The sequence below is a fragment of the Melospiza melodia genome, chromosome 16 (genome assembly GCF_035770615.1).
Source record: "Melospiza melodia melodia isolate bMelMel2 chromosome 16, bMelMel2.pri, whole genome shotgun sequence".
Classification (NCBI taxonomy): Eukaryota; Metazoa; Chordata; class Aves; order Passeriformes; family Passerellidae; genus Melospiza; species Melospiza melodia.
In genome coordinates, this window is record NC_086209.1 from 17094582 (window position 1) to 17110964 (window position 16383).

The 16383-nt window shown below is 40.0% G+C and overlaps 1 protein-coding gene across 3 annotated transcripts in view; it reads left to right on the plus strand.

Annotated features, from left to right (window-relative positions):
* KLHL4 (kelch like family member 4) overlaps positions 1–14836 on the plus strand; it is a 39141-nt gene extending 24305 nt beyond the window's left edge. For 2 of the 3 annotated variants that reach the window (XM_063170834.1, XM_063170833.1), the window contains 7 exons: positions 31–243; positions 1277–1463; positions 4828–5052; positions 6950–7112; positions 9746–9958; positions 11766–11937; positions 12651–14836. In XM_063170834.1, the coding sequence (XP_063026904.1) occupies positions 31–243; positions 1277–1463; positions 4828–5052; positions 6950–7112; positions 9746–9958; positions 11766–11937; positions 12651–12710 (1233 nt within the window). In that variant the 3' untranslated portion in view covers positions 12711–14836. The remainder of the gene's footprint in view (positions 1–30; positions 244–1276; positions 1464–4827; positions 5053–6949; positions 7113–9745; positions 9959–11765; positions 11938–12650) is intronic. The other variant, XM_063170835.1, reaches the window with a different exon arrangement.
* The last annotated feature ends 1547 nt before the right edge of the window (positions 14837–16383 follow it).

A 16383-nucleotide genomic window follows, 5' to 3' on the forward strand; every position in this document is an offset into this window, starting at 1 on the left:
CAGTGCATTGAAATCTTCTTTTATTTTTAGGAGCACTTCATAGAAGTAATAAAAAACCAGGAATTTCTTTTGCTCCCAGCTAATGAAATTGCCAAGCTCTTGTCTAGCGACGACATCAACGTGCCGGACGAGGAGGCAATTTTCCAGGCCCTGATGATGTGGGTGAGGCATGACCTGCAAACCCGCCAGCAGGACCTGGGCATGCTCCTCTCCTACATCAGGCTGCCCCTGCTGCCCCCCCAGGTGGGAACACCAAGGGTTAACGGGGAGCTCTGCCAGCTGGAATGCCTGGACTGAGCATCCTGCAGGCAGAACGTGGTGGGAAGGTTCTGGTTGGGACTGGAGATCGTTGGTGGCTTTCCACACTTTTAATTTTTTTTTATATCTTCATTGTTTTTAAACACAGATGAAAATAAACCCCACCCCCCCCAGTGCCAGTGTAATTATACCAGGCCCGGAATTACCTCTAAAAAATGCCAGTCTATTCCAAAAGCCAAGTGTTCCAATGCTGGGTTGTAATAGGTCCCCTCTAACAGCACAGCAATTTAGATAACATGCAAAGATATTTCCTTAGATTTATCAAGCTGCAGGACAGATAAGCCACAACGCTTCTTTCTTTATTGCCATAAAAAGCAGGCAAATATCAAAGGGCCTAAATGAATGCTGACAATTCTGAGCACTGACATTACTTGTCCCTTAATTCTGGAAGAGACAATTCATCCATCAAGTTCCAGAGCTGGACATTCTGTTTTACAGAAAGGTGACACTCCTGTCTCTGTGTCATAGAGGAATCCTTATATTTCCTCAAGATTTCATATAGAATATTGAGACTGTCAGTTCAGGACTTTATGACTGCATGACTGATGCTGCAAATGTTCTACCTTGAATAACATATAAAAGTACCATAAACACTTAATTTTAAATATATTTAGTATCTTATATTCACAGAGATATCCAGTACTCTGTGGTAGATTTATTTACTCACATAAGGAGTTTTGTATAGAGAGTGCAGCACTACAAATTTCTGATTTGAACCTTTTGTAAAAGTTAAAAGAAAGAGGTAGGAAAAGATTAATCAAAGCCATCACACTCATAGACTTTCCCCCTCCACCTTTATATAGTTTTTCTTGCGTTAAAGCAGAGTTCCCAGCAAAGCACTAATGAGCGGTGAGCTCAAAATGAATATTTGTAGCTACAAATACTTCAATTATTCAAGTACATGCAATTTTAATGATTTAGCTGTATATCAAGATGCTTTTTTTTCCCCATTTCCTAGCTCCTGGCTGATCTAGAAAACAGCCCAATGTTTGCAGACGACCTTGAGTGCCAGAAGCTGCTCATGGAGGCCATGAAGTACCACCTGCTGCCAGAGAGACGCTCCATGATGCAGAGCCCTCGCACCAAGCCCAGGAAATCCACAGTGGGTGCCCTCTATGCTGTGGGAGGCATGGATGCCACTAAAGGTAAGCCCACAAATTAATTTGATCAGATTAATTCATTGTATTACAGACACTCGGGGAGTACATGACATTTAGTTAAATATTTCCCATAGGAATGTGTCAATTTAGGGGTAAAAAAGAAGAAAAAGCAAATCACAGGACAGAATCCTACGTTTCAAAAGTGCTTTCTTCTTGTAAGAATCATATTTGTAAACAATACATTTATATTTAGGTGCAGACTAAAGAAGTTTGAGTCATATGGTGATTTTTAAAATTAAAATTAGCATGAATTTTTGTGAAAAATACTTTAACTTTGAATCTGAAGGAAAAGTAAACATTTAAAATGTTTCAAGATTTGTTTACTATTGAAGCTTGTGGTCAGTATTCTGACAAAGTAAGAAAGCTTGGATTTCAGAGAAGCAGAAAAATAAAACCAAAAACATCACTGAACTAGAGAGAACTCCTACCTAATGCTGATAAATCCTGATTAGAACATTCCAGGTGCAAAGATTTGTATTTTTCATGAACACAGCTTTTCTTCAGGACTTCAAACACAGGGTTCGTTTTTTTTCCCCAGATTTGTAGTTGAAAGTTAATTATTATAAATATATTCCAGTTCCTATTATTTGATTTTCACAACTGCAATCAGGTTACAGCTTTAAACATTGCACTATTCTATTTAGGAAGCAGAATATTAAATCACTTTCTGCAGGAACCTCAACTTCAAACCCACAGCTTGGAGCCAGAGACCTCTAATTAGTTTAAAGTCTAGCGACTCACAGCACAGAATTACTTTTAGCTGTGTGAGTTCACTTTTAATAGAATCAAAAAGAAGATAATCCATTTCATGGTTTACAAAAAGCTGCTGACGACTGATTTTTCCCCACATGAGAGACCTTGCAGAGCTACCTCCCTATCTCTGTGCAATCAAATCAGGTGCAGAACACACATCCATCCCCTGCACAACATGAAAACACTCATTCCTAGCACAATTTAGCAAATTGGAGTTAATCTGGTGCAATTAAGGAGATTCATTAGCGATACTGAGTATTTATGAATTATATCAGGCAACCAGGTAATCTTTAAAGAAAATAAGAACACAATTTTCCAATCATTTTTTCCCAGTAAAGGTTATGCAAAGAAAGGGTTATTTCAGTCAACATGTGCACTTCCTCTTGGTGCCTCTCTTACTTCTCACCTTGGAGCAAAGCCAATTGTTTGAACTTTTGCCTTTTGGTGGGTAGGAAGAGCAGCATTTCTGCTCCTCCTGCTGCCCTCCACAGCTCTGACTCAGATTTGGAGCCTGGGCTGGATTGGGAGATAAAGGAGCAGCAGAAGGAGACCAGGATGCTCTGGAGGAGCAGCTCTGAGAAGGGAATATCTCCCACCCCTGGCAATAACGCACTGCCTGTGATAGACACCAGGCAACGCCAGCTTTGCCTTTGTGCTTATCTCAGGTGGGATACCAGGACAAATCTCAAATTCCAATGATCAAAAGAAGATCAAAAGAGGTGCTTTTGGGCTGGAATTTTGAAAAACGGGAATGCGCCTAAACCACGTTAGGTTTTGTGACTTTCAAATCTTGGAGCCTCTGTAAAAATTGCAGCCCACAGGGTATGGCTGAACACACTCAAACCTGACTGCATTTTCCCTGTGTTTTAGTTAGTGTGAGAGATTTCCTTTGAAGTGGAGAACTTTGGGGCACTCACGTATTAGCACAGAATAAATGAGAAGGAATCAAAGCAAGGAGCAGCAAACAGAATAACAAGATGGAAAGAACAGGCAAAGAAACCCAGCTGCTCTGAATAAAGGGGAGAAAGCAGAATTTCTGCCTTTTATTGCAGATGGAGCTGGTTTCTTTCCCAACCTATACATGTGGAAAAACATATAGATAAGAGAAAAGACAGCATGAGATAAACTCTTATTTCACTGAATTTCTGGAGTACATCAGGTGATCTCTAACAGATCTCTAAACCAAATCCTACCTCTCTTTTCTGCTTTACTGCATGGCTGTTTTCCTGTTGTAAAAGTAACTTCTTAGCCACAAACTGCCTGTTGTTATCTCCCAAACACCACTCGTCTGGTCTCAAATCCCAGTCAAGGAACAAGAAATCAGCTCTGTGTTCCTCACCTGGCTGCCTTTGACTGAGCTGAATTTGAGCTCCAGGGCGCAGCGGCAATTCTGCCTCGGATCTCACTGAGCCGTGGCCTCGCTGTGCTCAGCAGCTCTCGGAGGAGCAATTGTGCTCGCTCCTGGGCAGTGATGGGAGCCAGGGTGTGGGGAAGTGTCAGGCTGAATGGCAGAGCTCCTGCCCAAGGAAGGGTTTCAGTAAAATGTTAGTGCAGGTCCGGTGACCTGAAAGAAATGGAAAATGTGTGTGGTGTGTTAGAGCAGCCAAGCAGCTGCTGCAGAACTGCTGCACAGGGGAGCCTTAGGCAAGATACCTGTGGGAAGCAGGTGTGCACTCACACACAGCCCTGCTTCCTGCCTGACTCCATCCTAAAAGGGAAAACACACAGGATTCCTGAAAATGCTTAACCAGTTCCTCAGACAGATACCTGGAGTCTGGTTTTAATATCACTAATGCTTCAGGCACTAATACGGTTAAACAGCAGATTGTTGCGAGGCACTGTAATCATAAGGAATATCAAAAAACCCCAAAACAAACCCACAAACCCCCTACTCTCATGGTATTTAAGCAACAGATCCAATTCACTTCCAAAATGTGCAGTGCTACAAAAATTGCCATATTGCAAATGCTCGGGCGCCCCCAACGAAGGCAGGAATGATGAGGAGAACTCCATTTTCTCAGAAGGCAAATTTATTACTTTATGATACTATATGATACTAAAGAATACTGTACTATACTAAAGAATAAGAAAGGATACTTACTGAATGTTAAAGGGATAATAATGAAAACTCGTGACTCTTTCCAGAGTCCTGGCACAGCTTGGCCCTAATTGGCCAATGAGTCAAAACAACTCACACCAGAGTCCAATGCAACAATCACCTGTGGGTAAACAATCTCCAAACACATTCCACATGAACACAACACAGGAGAAGCAAACGAGATAAGAGTTGTTTTCCTTTTCTCTCCCCCTGCCTTTCGGCTCCCAGGAGAAAAACCCTGGAGGAAGGAATTTTTTCAGAGAATGTGAATGCCACACTGCCACAATTTAATTCTCCATTTCTTGCCACCAGTATATTCTCCTAGACTTGCCAACCACGCATGCACTTAATGCAGCTTTCTCACTGGCTTCACACGAGAACTGAAGTTCGCAGCCAAACCTCACACACAAAATTTCAATATTTTATAATTTACTCAAGTTTTGAGCTGGCTGCTGGTGGCTGGGCACTGCTCCCTAAGGCTGTCTCTGTTTGTCACAGGCACCACCACAATTGAGAAGTACGACCTGAGGACCAACAGCTGGATCCAGATTGGGACCATGAACGGGCGGCGGCTGCAGTTTGGGGTGGCCGTGATTGACAACAAGCTCTACATCGTGGGGGGCAGGGACGGGCTCAAGACCTCCAACATCGTCGAGTGCTTCAACCCCGTCACCAAGGCCTGGACCGTGATGCCGCCCATGTCCACACACAGGCACGGCCTGGGTAAGAGGGGCTCTGCCTCTGCAAACTCCCAGCACACACACAGGGCCTTGATCCACTCCAGCACTGCTGAGAAAACTTCTAACAGCGCGCAGAGACTCCCAGAAATATTCGTAGAGGACGTTTTTCAAAGAGACATTTGCCAATTGCCATAATTTTATGATTTTATTAGTATACACCTAACTAGCACTGGTGTTCCAGGGTTAATTTTGCTGGTAGGTAATTCCAAAATATAAACTATATATATTATTTTTGCTGTATAAACTATAGTGAAAATAATTAACTTTTCACATGATTTAATGGTCAAATGATATGTTTACAATACAATAACAACCTGATTTTATTTATTATTTTTTTATAAATTATGAATTAAACCCAGAGGTATCAACCACCTCTCTAACTCACATCAGGGCATCACCCACACTGAAGAAAAGAGTGTATGGAAATAAGTACAACTTCACCAGTTCTAATGTTGTAATTACAAGAAGTTTTACAGAGCTCGGCAGTGGCTTAGTATCTATGTTTTTTTTTACTGCAAAATAATCCTTAATATTATTCACATTGAAGGAATAATATGAATATGAAATCTAGAATTTATTTCCAGAACTATAGAAAATAAGGCTACGTTTAGAGATGAGTAGACTGTAACAGAGGGAATATGATGATTTCTGAATTTATATATCCTAGGCCTTGTGAAAAAGCTGACTTCTCTTAAGTTACAGAAACAGGTATTGCTTGAAATCATCAGTAAGTTCAAATGCCATGGAACATTTCTATTTTTATGGATAATAGAGGAAGATTGATCCAGAATTATTTGGCAAAACAATATGGCCTATGTCACCTTCTCCACTGCTTGACAGAGAAAGGATCGTGGAGGGTTCTTACCAGCTAGAGCACCAAATTTATGAAACCAAACACTAGTAGGTGGCAAAGGGGAAGAAGACCAAACAGATGAAATAATTTGCATTGAAATATTTATAATTCCTGACTGCAGGGGCATAATTCTCCCCAACAAGTAGGTCACAGCCATAAATTGGAGAGCCCAAAGTTTGGCTTCAATCTGTGCCTGGTTTGCAAAGCTGCCTCACTCTTACAGTCCCCATTACCTTCAGGGAGATTCTGTGCAGTTGGTGCTTTTGAAGAAATCAGGCCATGTATATTTAGGCCTGAAAGACAGATTTAGAAAACTTTTAAGCAGCTGGATTGAAACATTTTGCCTCACCTAACAAAGGGAGCAAAGAGCAGCAGCAGCTCCCGAAGGGAAGGCACCAAAGCCCTGCTCTGGAGAAGCACAATGGGCCAGGCTTTGTCCACCCAGAGCTTTGCAGTGACAGCCAAGCTGGCTCTCCTGTGCCTCAAGGGCAGCAGAAAGGAGCCAGCTCTCACCCAAGAGGCATTAAAATGTTGTGGTGCTCTGGCTGGTAAGGACAGCCAGCTACCCACCCACCCAGGCTTCGTGCTGGCAGCACTACAGAGCTTCAGCTGGCTCAGAATTAGGAGACATTGCTGGTTTGGGCATATTTTTCATTGCCTGACTCGAGTTTTGCCTTTTTGTAGCAGAACAACATCGTTCCCCAGTTAGGAGCTCAAATTTGTTTTTGCAAGGTCACCAGAAGTGAAAGAGATAAAAGTCCAAGAAGAGAACATCAGAACTAAAGCAGCTTTCCTCTAATCTTTTGGCAAAAGATAATGGTTATTTAGAAGAGCGCTGTATGTGAAGTGCTTGTTTATCTCTATTTATTCTTCCAAATGAAAAGGCAGCTTTCAGATCATTTAATACCAGCCCCAATTTGCTTATCTGCATACGGGGAATTAGCGAAATGAATTCGCCGCTGGTCACCGAAACCAGGCGATAATTTGTCCCTAATTCTATTCCGTGTCCCCAATTCTATCTCTGAAGGAGTAGCAATGCTGGAAGGACCAATGTACGCAGTTGGAGGCCACGATGGCTGGAGCTACCTGAACACGGTGGAGCGCTGGGACCCGCAGGCGCGGCAGTGGAATTACGTGGCCAGCATGTCCACCCCGAGGAGCACCGTGGGGGTGGCAGCCCTCAACAGCAAGTATGCAACAGGAAAACCTCTCTCTGGGCTTTCACTTGCTCCCTTCCCTGCCAGTGCAGCTTCTCGAGTTTTATTTTCAGGCTTATGGTTATTAATGACCTCGAGGAAACAAAGAGAAAAATGCAATGTGTAGAAATAACAAAGGAAAGCCTTTCCTCTGCTGTGTGGTGAATTGATCGCAGGCTTGCAGTCAGGTTTCAAAAACATTTCAGCCTTTTTAAATTATAGCAATGTGAAAATGTCATTACATGCACACCATAATTTTACCTAGAGTGTAACATACGGGGATATAAAATCAGCTACTTTAAAAAATGTTCCGAGTTTATGTTTACACTTTAAAATCATTGTGTCTAAATAGACTTAATGCGTACGGAAACAAAGGCTTTCCTTTGTCATAGAAATTCACAGCCAATTTTTAAAAAGGTGTATGAGGTGTTTAATGGAAAGAAGATGAGTTTATTAATTATGTATGGAATAAACAGTCTCTTCTAAATCTTATCCAATCCAGACTTGCTCCACCCTCCATCTCTTGGTTAAATACACAAAATCAAGTGTTAATGCACTGGAACATTCTGCTAAGATGCTAAAGCCACTCAAGCCCTTTTACATGGGAACAGACAACTGTGGATCTTACAAAAATTTTCTTAAAAGCCTCTGGTTATGGAGAATACAATTTGAGCCAACATTTCTTATTTAACCCTGTGGGAAGCTCTCAGCAGTCTGTAGGGGCTGGGAACACTCAGTTACAGGCAGACAACTGCTTTTACCTGGAGCCTTTGCCACTGGCTTCCCTGATCTCTTTGTAAATTCCCAAAAAAGAGAAGGAGAAAAAGCAGAAACAAAGATCTCAGCAAAGGGATGTTTGTAAATGCAAGTTGGGGGTTTGGATTCATATTGCAAGCAGGATTCAAATTGTAGAGGCAGAAGTGCCTCTCCAGGTCCCTGCTATAGCTCAGAGGAAATGTTCTCAGCAGAAACCCAACCAGAAACTCCTCCTGGTGCCTTCCACAGCAGCAACATGCAGGAAACCACTTTGTCAGAGAGGAAATCAGCCCGATCCTGACTCTGTTCTCAATCATTGCTGATACAAACTGTCTCCAGCAGGGCTTAAATCACGTCTGTGAGGCTGGTGATGTAATTTCTGGCATAGCAGGAGATCAAATGTTCATCACTCAGTGCTACTGCTGCGCTCCAACCAAGAAAATGCTTCTCCTTTTCCTGTTTCCCTAAACCACACCATATTTTTTCCTGTTTAACCCCACCAGCAAAGCCTTTGCATATCTGTGGAGCAGCACTTTTGGACCAATAAATGTTCCATTGAAAACATCAGTCAATGATGCTATATTTGGTCTTTCCCTCAGAGAATGGGAAACACCACCGTGTTTGGAGACATGTTGTGGAAAACAAAGGATCCCAACCAATCACTTTGTGTATACAGAGATTTCCTTGGCCTGTGAAAGCTGTGTAAACAAGCAGGCTGTATCAATGGCATGATGTGAAAAGAAAATAAATCAAAGCCTTAAGTTTTGTATGGATCAGACAACAAACTGCACAACCAAACTCAATTTTATCAAGTGAAAAAACACTAGAAGAGAAAAAGCTGGGGATTTTTTATTATTCTAATGGTGAATAGAAGAATATTCTAGTTAAAATACGCACCAGAGAAATCGGAAAGATTTTTAAGTCTCTGGAATAAAACAGGCACTTCTAAAGGAAAATTCAGCTGATCTGGTTTACTCTGGGCAAGATGCACATTTCCCTAGTTCTCTAATAAGCTGCACTACATAAATGAAATTTCATGGCAGAAAACAATAACAAAGGTATGAAAGGGAGCAGAAAAACCAGCACTCTCAACACCTGAACACATCTTCTATTACATTCCATCCTAGTCCAGCAGCACCCAAGTCAGCTTGAGACCAGAAACAAGTTCAGGCTTTGCAAAATTCATTGACAAAAAGCCACAACCCTCTGACATTTTTTAATATGGATTACCACAATTTATTCCTACAAGTTCCCCCAATGTTTTTTAAAGGGGATTACCACAATTTATTCTTACATGTTGCCCCAACATCAGCTGTTTAAATCTCTGTTTGCTAAGAGCCTTTGGGCTGAACAGACAAGATGACACAAGCTGGTCCCTTCTGTCCAGCAGATTTTCTTAAATACAGACTCAGAGGAAAATATATTTACTATATATTTTATATATGTTTTAGATATCTGTTCAAGTTATTAAAGTTAACTGTGCAGGAAAAAGTTTAAATGTGATAATATGTCATACTCTGTAACCCTGTCCCTGGGAATGCCACCATATGTTTCAAACATATGCAGCATCTTTCAATTCAGCTCTTTCTATTGGCTCACATTTAGAGAACCTGACATGCATTTTTAAGCTTCATTTTCATGTGTGGCTGCTTGAACATTTCCATTGTAAGTGAAGAATGTAACTTCATCTAAAATGTCTTTATGTTAGATGGCAAACATCTAACATGTTTGCCTTTGAGCAAAGGAAGTTTCGGAGCGCACCAAATAACGACAATTTTAAAGTGCTCTGAATGAAGTCAGCCAGATAAAATTCTCATTAGTGGGAGAGTAGAGACTGAAATTGTTTTCCTGCTTGCGGGTTGCTGTCGCAGGCTGTACGCGGTCGGTGGGCGAGACGGGAGCTCCTGCCTGAAATCCATGGAGTGCTTCGACCCCCACACAAACAAGTGGAGCCTGTGTGCCTCCATGTCCAAGAGGAGGGGAGGCGTTGGTGTGGCCACCTACAACGGGTTCCTGTACGCCGTGGGAGGCCACGACGCTCCTGCTTCCAACCACTGCTCCCGCCTGTCCGACTGCGTGGAGAGGTAGGAAACCATTTTGCTTTTCCTCCTTTTCTCTTCGCATCCGAGAAGGGATTCTAGAATAGATTCTCTTCATAGTTGGAGTGTTGTGTTTGTAAAACATGTTCCGCCTTTTTGAAATAATGTTTTGAGCAGGAAAAACTGACTTCCAATACTTTTGTGATAACAAGAGAATTAGACCTCAGCAGCAAATTCCTCCCTTCTGCCTGACCTACCCAAGAGCCAGGTAAAAGGAACTGGAGTACTGAGACAAGTTAAACGTGTGACCTTTCTATTTCTCAAATGCCAGGACTCAGGTTTAGGTGCTTGTGCCATATGCTGTAGGAATGAAACACTTTTCAGTTGTTCCAGTAATTTGACTGATACTGATAAAAAGATATAAAAATATAAGAAATATCACACAGTCTTGTCATTTGGGGAAAAGGAAGGAAAACTGAGCAGGTGTTAAACCCTGCTGTGAGCAACAATGGCCAAATTCTGTTCTCACTTAAATGGGGTAAAGCAGGAAGTACCTGCAATTCACTGCAATTTATATTGGAATAAATCAGAAATAAAATCAACATTAATGTAAGATGCTGCCACGCATTTCATGTCAGAAACTTAGAGCTACTACACAAGATATTTAACTTCTTTTATAGTAAACTTCTATGAAAACATTAATTCTGACAATAAACAGAAAACCAAAGGCTTTAGGGAGGAAGAAAATAAGAATATATTGAAATTAGTTTTGCTGAGTCAACTGGTGGCCATGCTATCATCCCCTCAATTCCCATTTGTGTTTAAAATCTATTGATGGCTTAATGTAATTGAAACAAAGAATCTGTAATCAAAAAGTGAAAACAGGAGCATTTTCTGTGTGCTTAAAGGCCCCTCTAGTGGCTAAAAAAAAAACTGAATTGTGGCATTCACAATATCTGAAAAAATCCCTTTGCCCAGGATTTTTCTCCTGAGAAGCTAAAAGGCCTCAGAGAAAAAGGAAAACAATAATTATCTGATTTGCTTCTCCTGTGTGGAATGTGTTTGGAGATTGTTTACCCACCGGTGATTGTTTCATTGGATTCTGCTGTGAGTTGTTTTGACTCTTTGGCCAATAGGGGCCAGGCTGTGTTGGGACTCTGGAGGGAGTCATGAGTTTTCATTATTATCTCTTTAGCATTCAGTAATATAATCTTAATAATTATAAGATATATTATCTACTAATTAATAAGATAATATTACTGAATACAGCGTTCAGTATTATTATCTTATTAGCATTCAATAATTCTTTTTAGCATTATTATCTTTTTTAGCATTCATGTCTTTTCTGTATTCTTTACTATAGTTAGTATAATACTATATTATTTAGTATCCTTTCTGTATTATTTAGTATAGTTTTTATAATATTATTTAGTATCCTTTCTGTATTATTTAGTTTCCTTTCTGTATTCTTTAGTATAGTTAGTATAATACTCTATTATTTAGTATCTTTTCTGTATTCTTTAGTATAGTTGGTATAATACTATATAATATAGTACTATATTTTATTAAAGAATACTACACTATAGATAGTATAGTTATGCTATCTTTAGTATAATATTCTTTAATATAATATAGTGTTATAAAGTAATAAATTGGCCTTCTGAGAACATGGAATCAGATGCATCATTCCTGGCTTTGTTGGGACATTCCCAGCAAACACAATACCGAGTGACATCTCAGTTGTATTTGTTCGGAGAAGCAACACAGGAGAAAACAAGCAAAAATCAGCAATTTAAACCTGAAACGCGCCTCCACCACGCATATTTCTGAATTTGACCCCCACGTTCCCTAGGTATGACCCCAAAACGGATGCCTGGACCACGGTGGCCCCGCTGAGCGTGCCGCGGGACGCGGTGGGGATCTGTCCCCTGGGGGACCGGCTCTACGCCGTGGGCGGCTACGACGGCCACTCCTACCTGGACACCGTCGAGTCCTACGATGCTCAGAACAACGAGTGGACAGAGGTAATGGGGGCCCAGGGGGTGCCTCAGAAAGGGCAGGGGATCTTCCTGCAGATAGGGATAATTCTGTCCAAATAACCGGGAAACTGTCGCTGCTTTGGGGAAAAACGACACGTCGGGATGTAGGAAATACGGTATGATACTAGAGGTGGGCTTCCGTAAAATATCAGCCCCCTTCCCTGCAAAATAACCACATAAAACTTTTCACACTGAGGGGTGGAGGAAATGCATGGACAAGTAAACCAGCTTGCACAAATCACTTGGGGTTTTAAGTGCTTGAATTCAGTGTTGGCAGAGCTGGTGTGTTTGCCAGCCATGCCCTCTTCTGGAGGCACCTCCAGACTTTTATATTTATGGCACTCCCCACTGAGACCAAGAGGAAATCCCTACTCTGCCAGGATCCTTTTGCAGCCATCTAAAATGTCTTCATGTTAAATGAAGACCAGAAACAAGTCCCTGGTTTTGGAACACTGGATGTGGAGGCCTTTGAACACGCCAGGGGGACAACCCCAGGCTAAACACTTGTAACTGAATTTTGCCAAAAAGCCCAAACTGTGTTTTCATATGTTAAACCAAATTTTTTTTAGCATTACATCAGTTTGAATAAACAAATTGCTTTTCCATTAATCTGAAAGTAACAACTTCTTGTCCTATCCATAGGATGCTACTAAAAATGTTTCCTCCTTTTTCTTTTCCTTTTTCCTTTTCCTTTCTAGGAAGTTCCTGTCAACATTGGCAGGGCTGGAGCGTGTGTGGTTGTTGTGAAGTTGCCCTGAGGATTGTAAATTACCATGAAACTGAACTGAGTGGAGTCTCAGAAGTGAAGAAACATTTCCAGGACAGTACAGACTGCTCACACCTCAGCATCCCTCCCTCACAGACAATATTTATCCCTGAGCCATCACACCATTGCAGCACAGAAGTGTCTTCCTGCATCACAAAAATCAGAAAACTTTGCAGAAGTGAATGACTTTGTTATGCCTAATATGTAAAATCCAGTAAAATGGTTTAAATGTTTGAATGGTTCAGGTTTGTTACAAAATTGTATCTGTTATTTATAAATTGCAGCAGTGAGAGCTGTGTATAAGAATTCAAAAACTTTTTTCCTTTCTATGTTGTCAGGAATGCTAAAGTTTATAAAAAATCTTTTGTATTTTAAGTACGTGAAAATGACTATGAAACACCTCCAACAGGGAACTGCACAAAAAGAAATATTTACTCCTAAGTATTACTGTTAACAGAATATTCTCTGCAGAAGCAACTTAATTTCTATACTCAGAAATTAAGCTCTTAAATTAACTTTAAAATCAAATCAGAGAAGCAGATAATTTATTTGTTCTTTACCATCCAGCACTGCTAGAACTGTGACAGAATTTCCTTTTTTGCAGTGTATTAAACTGAATAGTAGGGCTAAGATACCTTTATCCCATTATGTGCCAGCAGAAAGAAATCTCTCTTGTCAAAGCATAATGCAAATATAATTTGCAATAATTTTCAGTGCATAGATTTGTGATATTTTAATGCTGCTCTGTGTCAGGTTACTCATGGATTTCTCTTTGCCCACTAACCATCTGTCAGTATGTGTTAAACTAACCTGACTATTCTTGGGATAATAACCATGCATTAAATTTTAAAACAATCACGTGATTACATTCCTTGAATATAAGTTACAAAATGAAATTTTTATATCATATTGATATGACAATCTTTGACCTCAGCTGAAGATTACCAGCTTTCTCTCATGTACAGTAGAAATATGGTAAGGAATAAACCACACCCACTGTGTAACTTTAGATACCATTTCTGTAAACCTGTTTATGTTCTATCTGGAATTAGTGGAATGATGAAAATCAAGAGCAAACAGGAAAAGGATCACCTGAGAACAGCACATGATATTCCACTTGCATGATATTTTCTTTTTTGTGTGCCAATTTCTACTGTTTTGCTTTAATTTCATTTTTTATAATTTCAAAATGCTGAAAGTGTATTCTAGAAAAAAGAATGTATGTAAAATATTCTATGCTGTAAAGCACAATAATCGGTCAGTATCCACCTCAGTGTTTGTTATGTTGATGTTTTGTCAGTATCAGAAAATTCAGGACAGAGACAAAGATCTCTGAATGTGTAGGCCAACTTTCCTGATAGAATACTGTGGTTTCAGATTTTAGCAATATGCTATTTTAAAACAAATTTATAGTATTGAACTTATTGAATGCCTCTAAGGAAAAAAAATCTCATAAGCATATTTATAAAAAAAAAGAACATTTTTAACTTTAAAAATCAATTATGTTTATATATAGCATGCTACATTCAAATAAACTTTACTTTCTCTGCTAAGAAATTTTGGACTATATTTTATATTTGGACTATGCTTTCAAAACTAGAAGACACAGAAGCATCAATCTCATTTTTGTACTCCAAAAGAACAAAAGATGCACAAAAATCCCCTTGTAAAGAAAACCAGCTCCTGGGTTCCAGAAGTCACATCAGAAGAACATCATTAAATATTTTAATTTCCCAGCAGATCAAGGATCTGAAGCAAACACAAGGGGCCAAGCACAGACAGAATCTGCCCGTGGCACTGGGGAGTGGGAGCTGGGAGTTGTTCCTCTCTCCCTGTCCATGGGAAGCTCTCTGTCCACATACCCAGAACACCTTCTTGCAGCAAACACCAACTTTTAAGCATTAATAATAAAAGTTCTAACATTTCTCCCTTATTCTTTGTCATCCTGCTTTGGCCCTGCAACAGCCACGTGCAATCTTTTATATGAATAAGGATTTGTGTGGATGCAGGGAGAGGGTCCCTGCTGCTTTTCACTCAAGCTATAAATCATGCTTTTCCCCTAAAACAGCACACTCTGCTTCCAGGAACCAGCACAGCCCCATGTGTTTGGAAAACACTGGTATTGAATGCTCATTTTTAAAATAAAAATAAAAATTAAAAAATATATTAATTTTATTAATTATTTTTATTTTAAAATAAAAAAATAAGATAAAAATGATACAATGTGCAACTTGATGCCAACATGGGCAAGAGGCACATCAGGACAGACTGACAGATTGACAATGCCAATGGGCCTGACCCACTAAGGCTTTGCAGGGAATTTGAAGTTTTCTTGGGAAAAAGAAGGCAGAAACCTCAAGTGAGAGAAAGCAGCCATGGCTCCTGAGCTAATTGAGAGGTTTATAAATAAAAGCCCATCTCCAAAAACCTGTTCAAGTCTCTAGCACCTTAATCCAAACACACAGAATCTTTGAGGTGACACAGAACTCCCCTGCCTTTGTCCCCTTCTCAGCTTGCAAATTTTATTAAATGCTCTATCAGTAAAGAAGACAGGAAACACTTAGGGAAAACACTTAGATATAAACTATCTCCTTAAACATCTCTCAAAATACACACTGCCATTTCTGTAATTTAATAAAGGCTCACAAGGAGTATTAGAACACTTCTTGTATTTCTTTACAGCTCTCTAAAGAAATCGTGTCATGAGGTTTGCTTAGGTAAAAAATAACACAAGGCAGAAAAAATGTGTCATGGTTTTAGCTTGCAGAAATCAGTTCAATTTATCAGTTTAATAAATTCAGTAGCTCTTCCTAGCATGAACCACAGCCTCTGAGGCAGAGCATGGGAATATTTGCATGTGTGTGTTATGGGATGAGATGCTCTCATTTCTGTGGCAAGGCTGAAGTGGCAAATGCACTTCTCCAATTTCAAGTTTAAGGCTGCATTTTGTAATAGAAACAGCACCAAGATAAATACAGGTATGAGGAAAAGGGAAAGGATGGGAAGGATATGGTGGTTTTAGTGCTGAACTTTAAGGGTTTTGTTTTGGTTTTTTTCCATATTATTTGTACAGCAGTGAAAAGCCATGTGAAAGGAAACCAGCACTCCACAAAAGGAAACTGGGCTCTTAACAGGAAGGTGGAAGGAAAGAAAGGAAGAGAATTTTAAGGTTTGGATGATAACTCTACATGAGCTGCAGCAGCAATGACACTTTATGTAAATAGGATGTATGGGGAGCAGGGATACCACTTACCCCTGAAATCAGTTCTGGAAGGCTGAAGGTGCAGCTTAACCCTGTCTCTGTCTAGTAGGAGATCTTTAGGCCAAGAGCACAAGCCCAGAAAAATCCCTTCCCCACAGTGGCAGTGACACTTGGAGGAAAGCAGTATTAGAGCTATTTAAATCCATCACAATAAAAATAAATCATAGTCACAATAAAAATAAATTATAGTCACAATAAAAATAAATTATAGTCACAATAAAAATAAATTATATCCCTGATAGAATATAATTTTTTATTTCTTGCATAACACAGCTACACTAAACCCCAACCTCAATTGATCAGTTCTGGGTGTCTTCAAATTTTACAAACCGAGGAGTGAACAGCCTCCATTCACAGTTTATAGGAACTTAGTAAGGATTTACTCAATCCAGGCAGTAACACG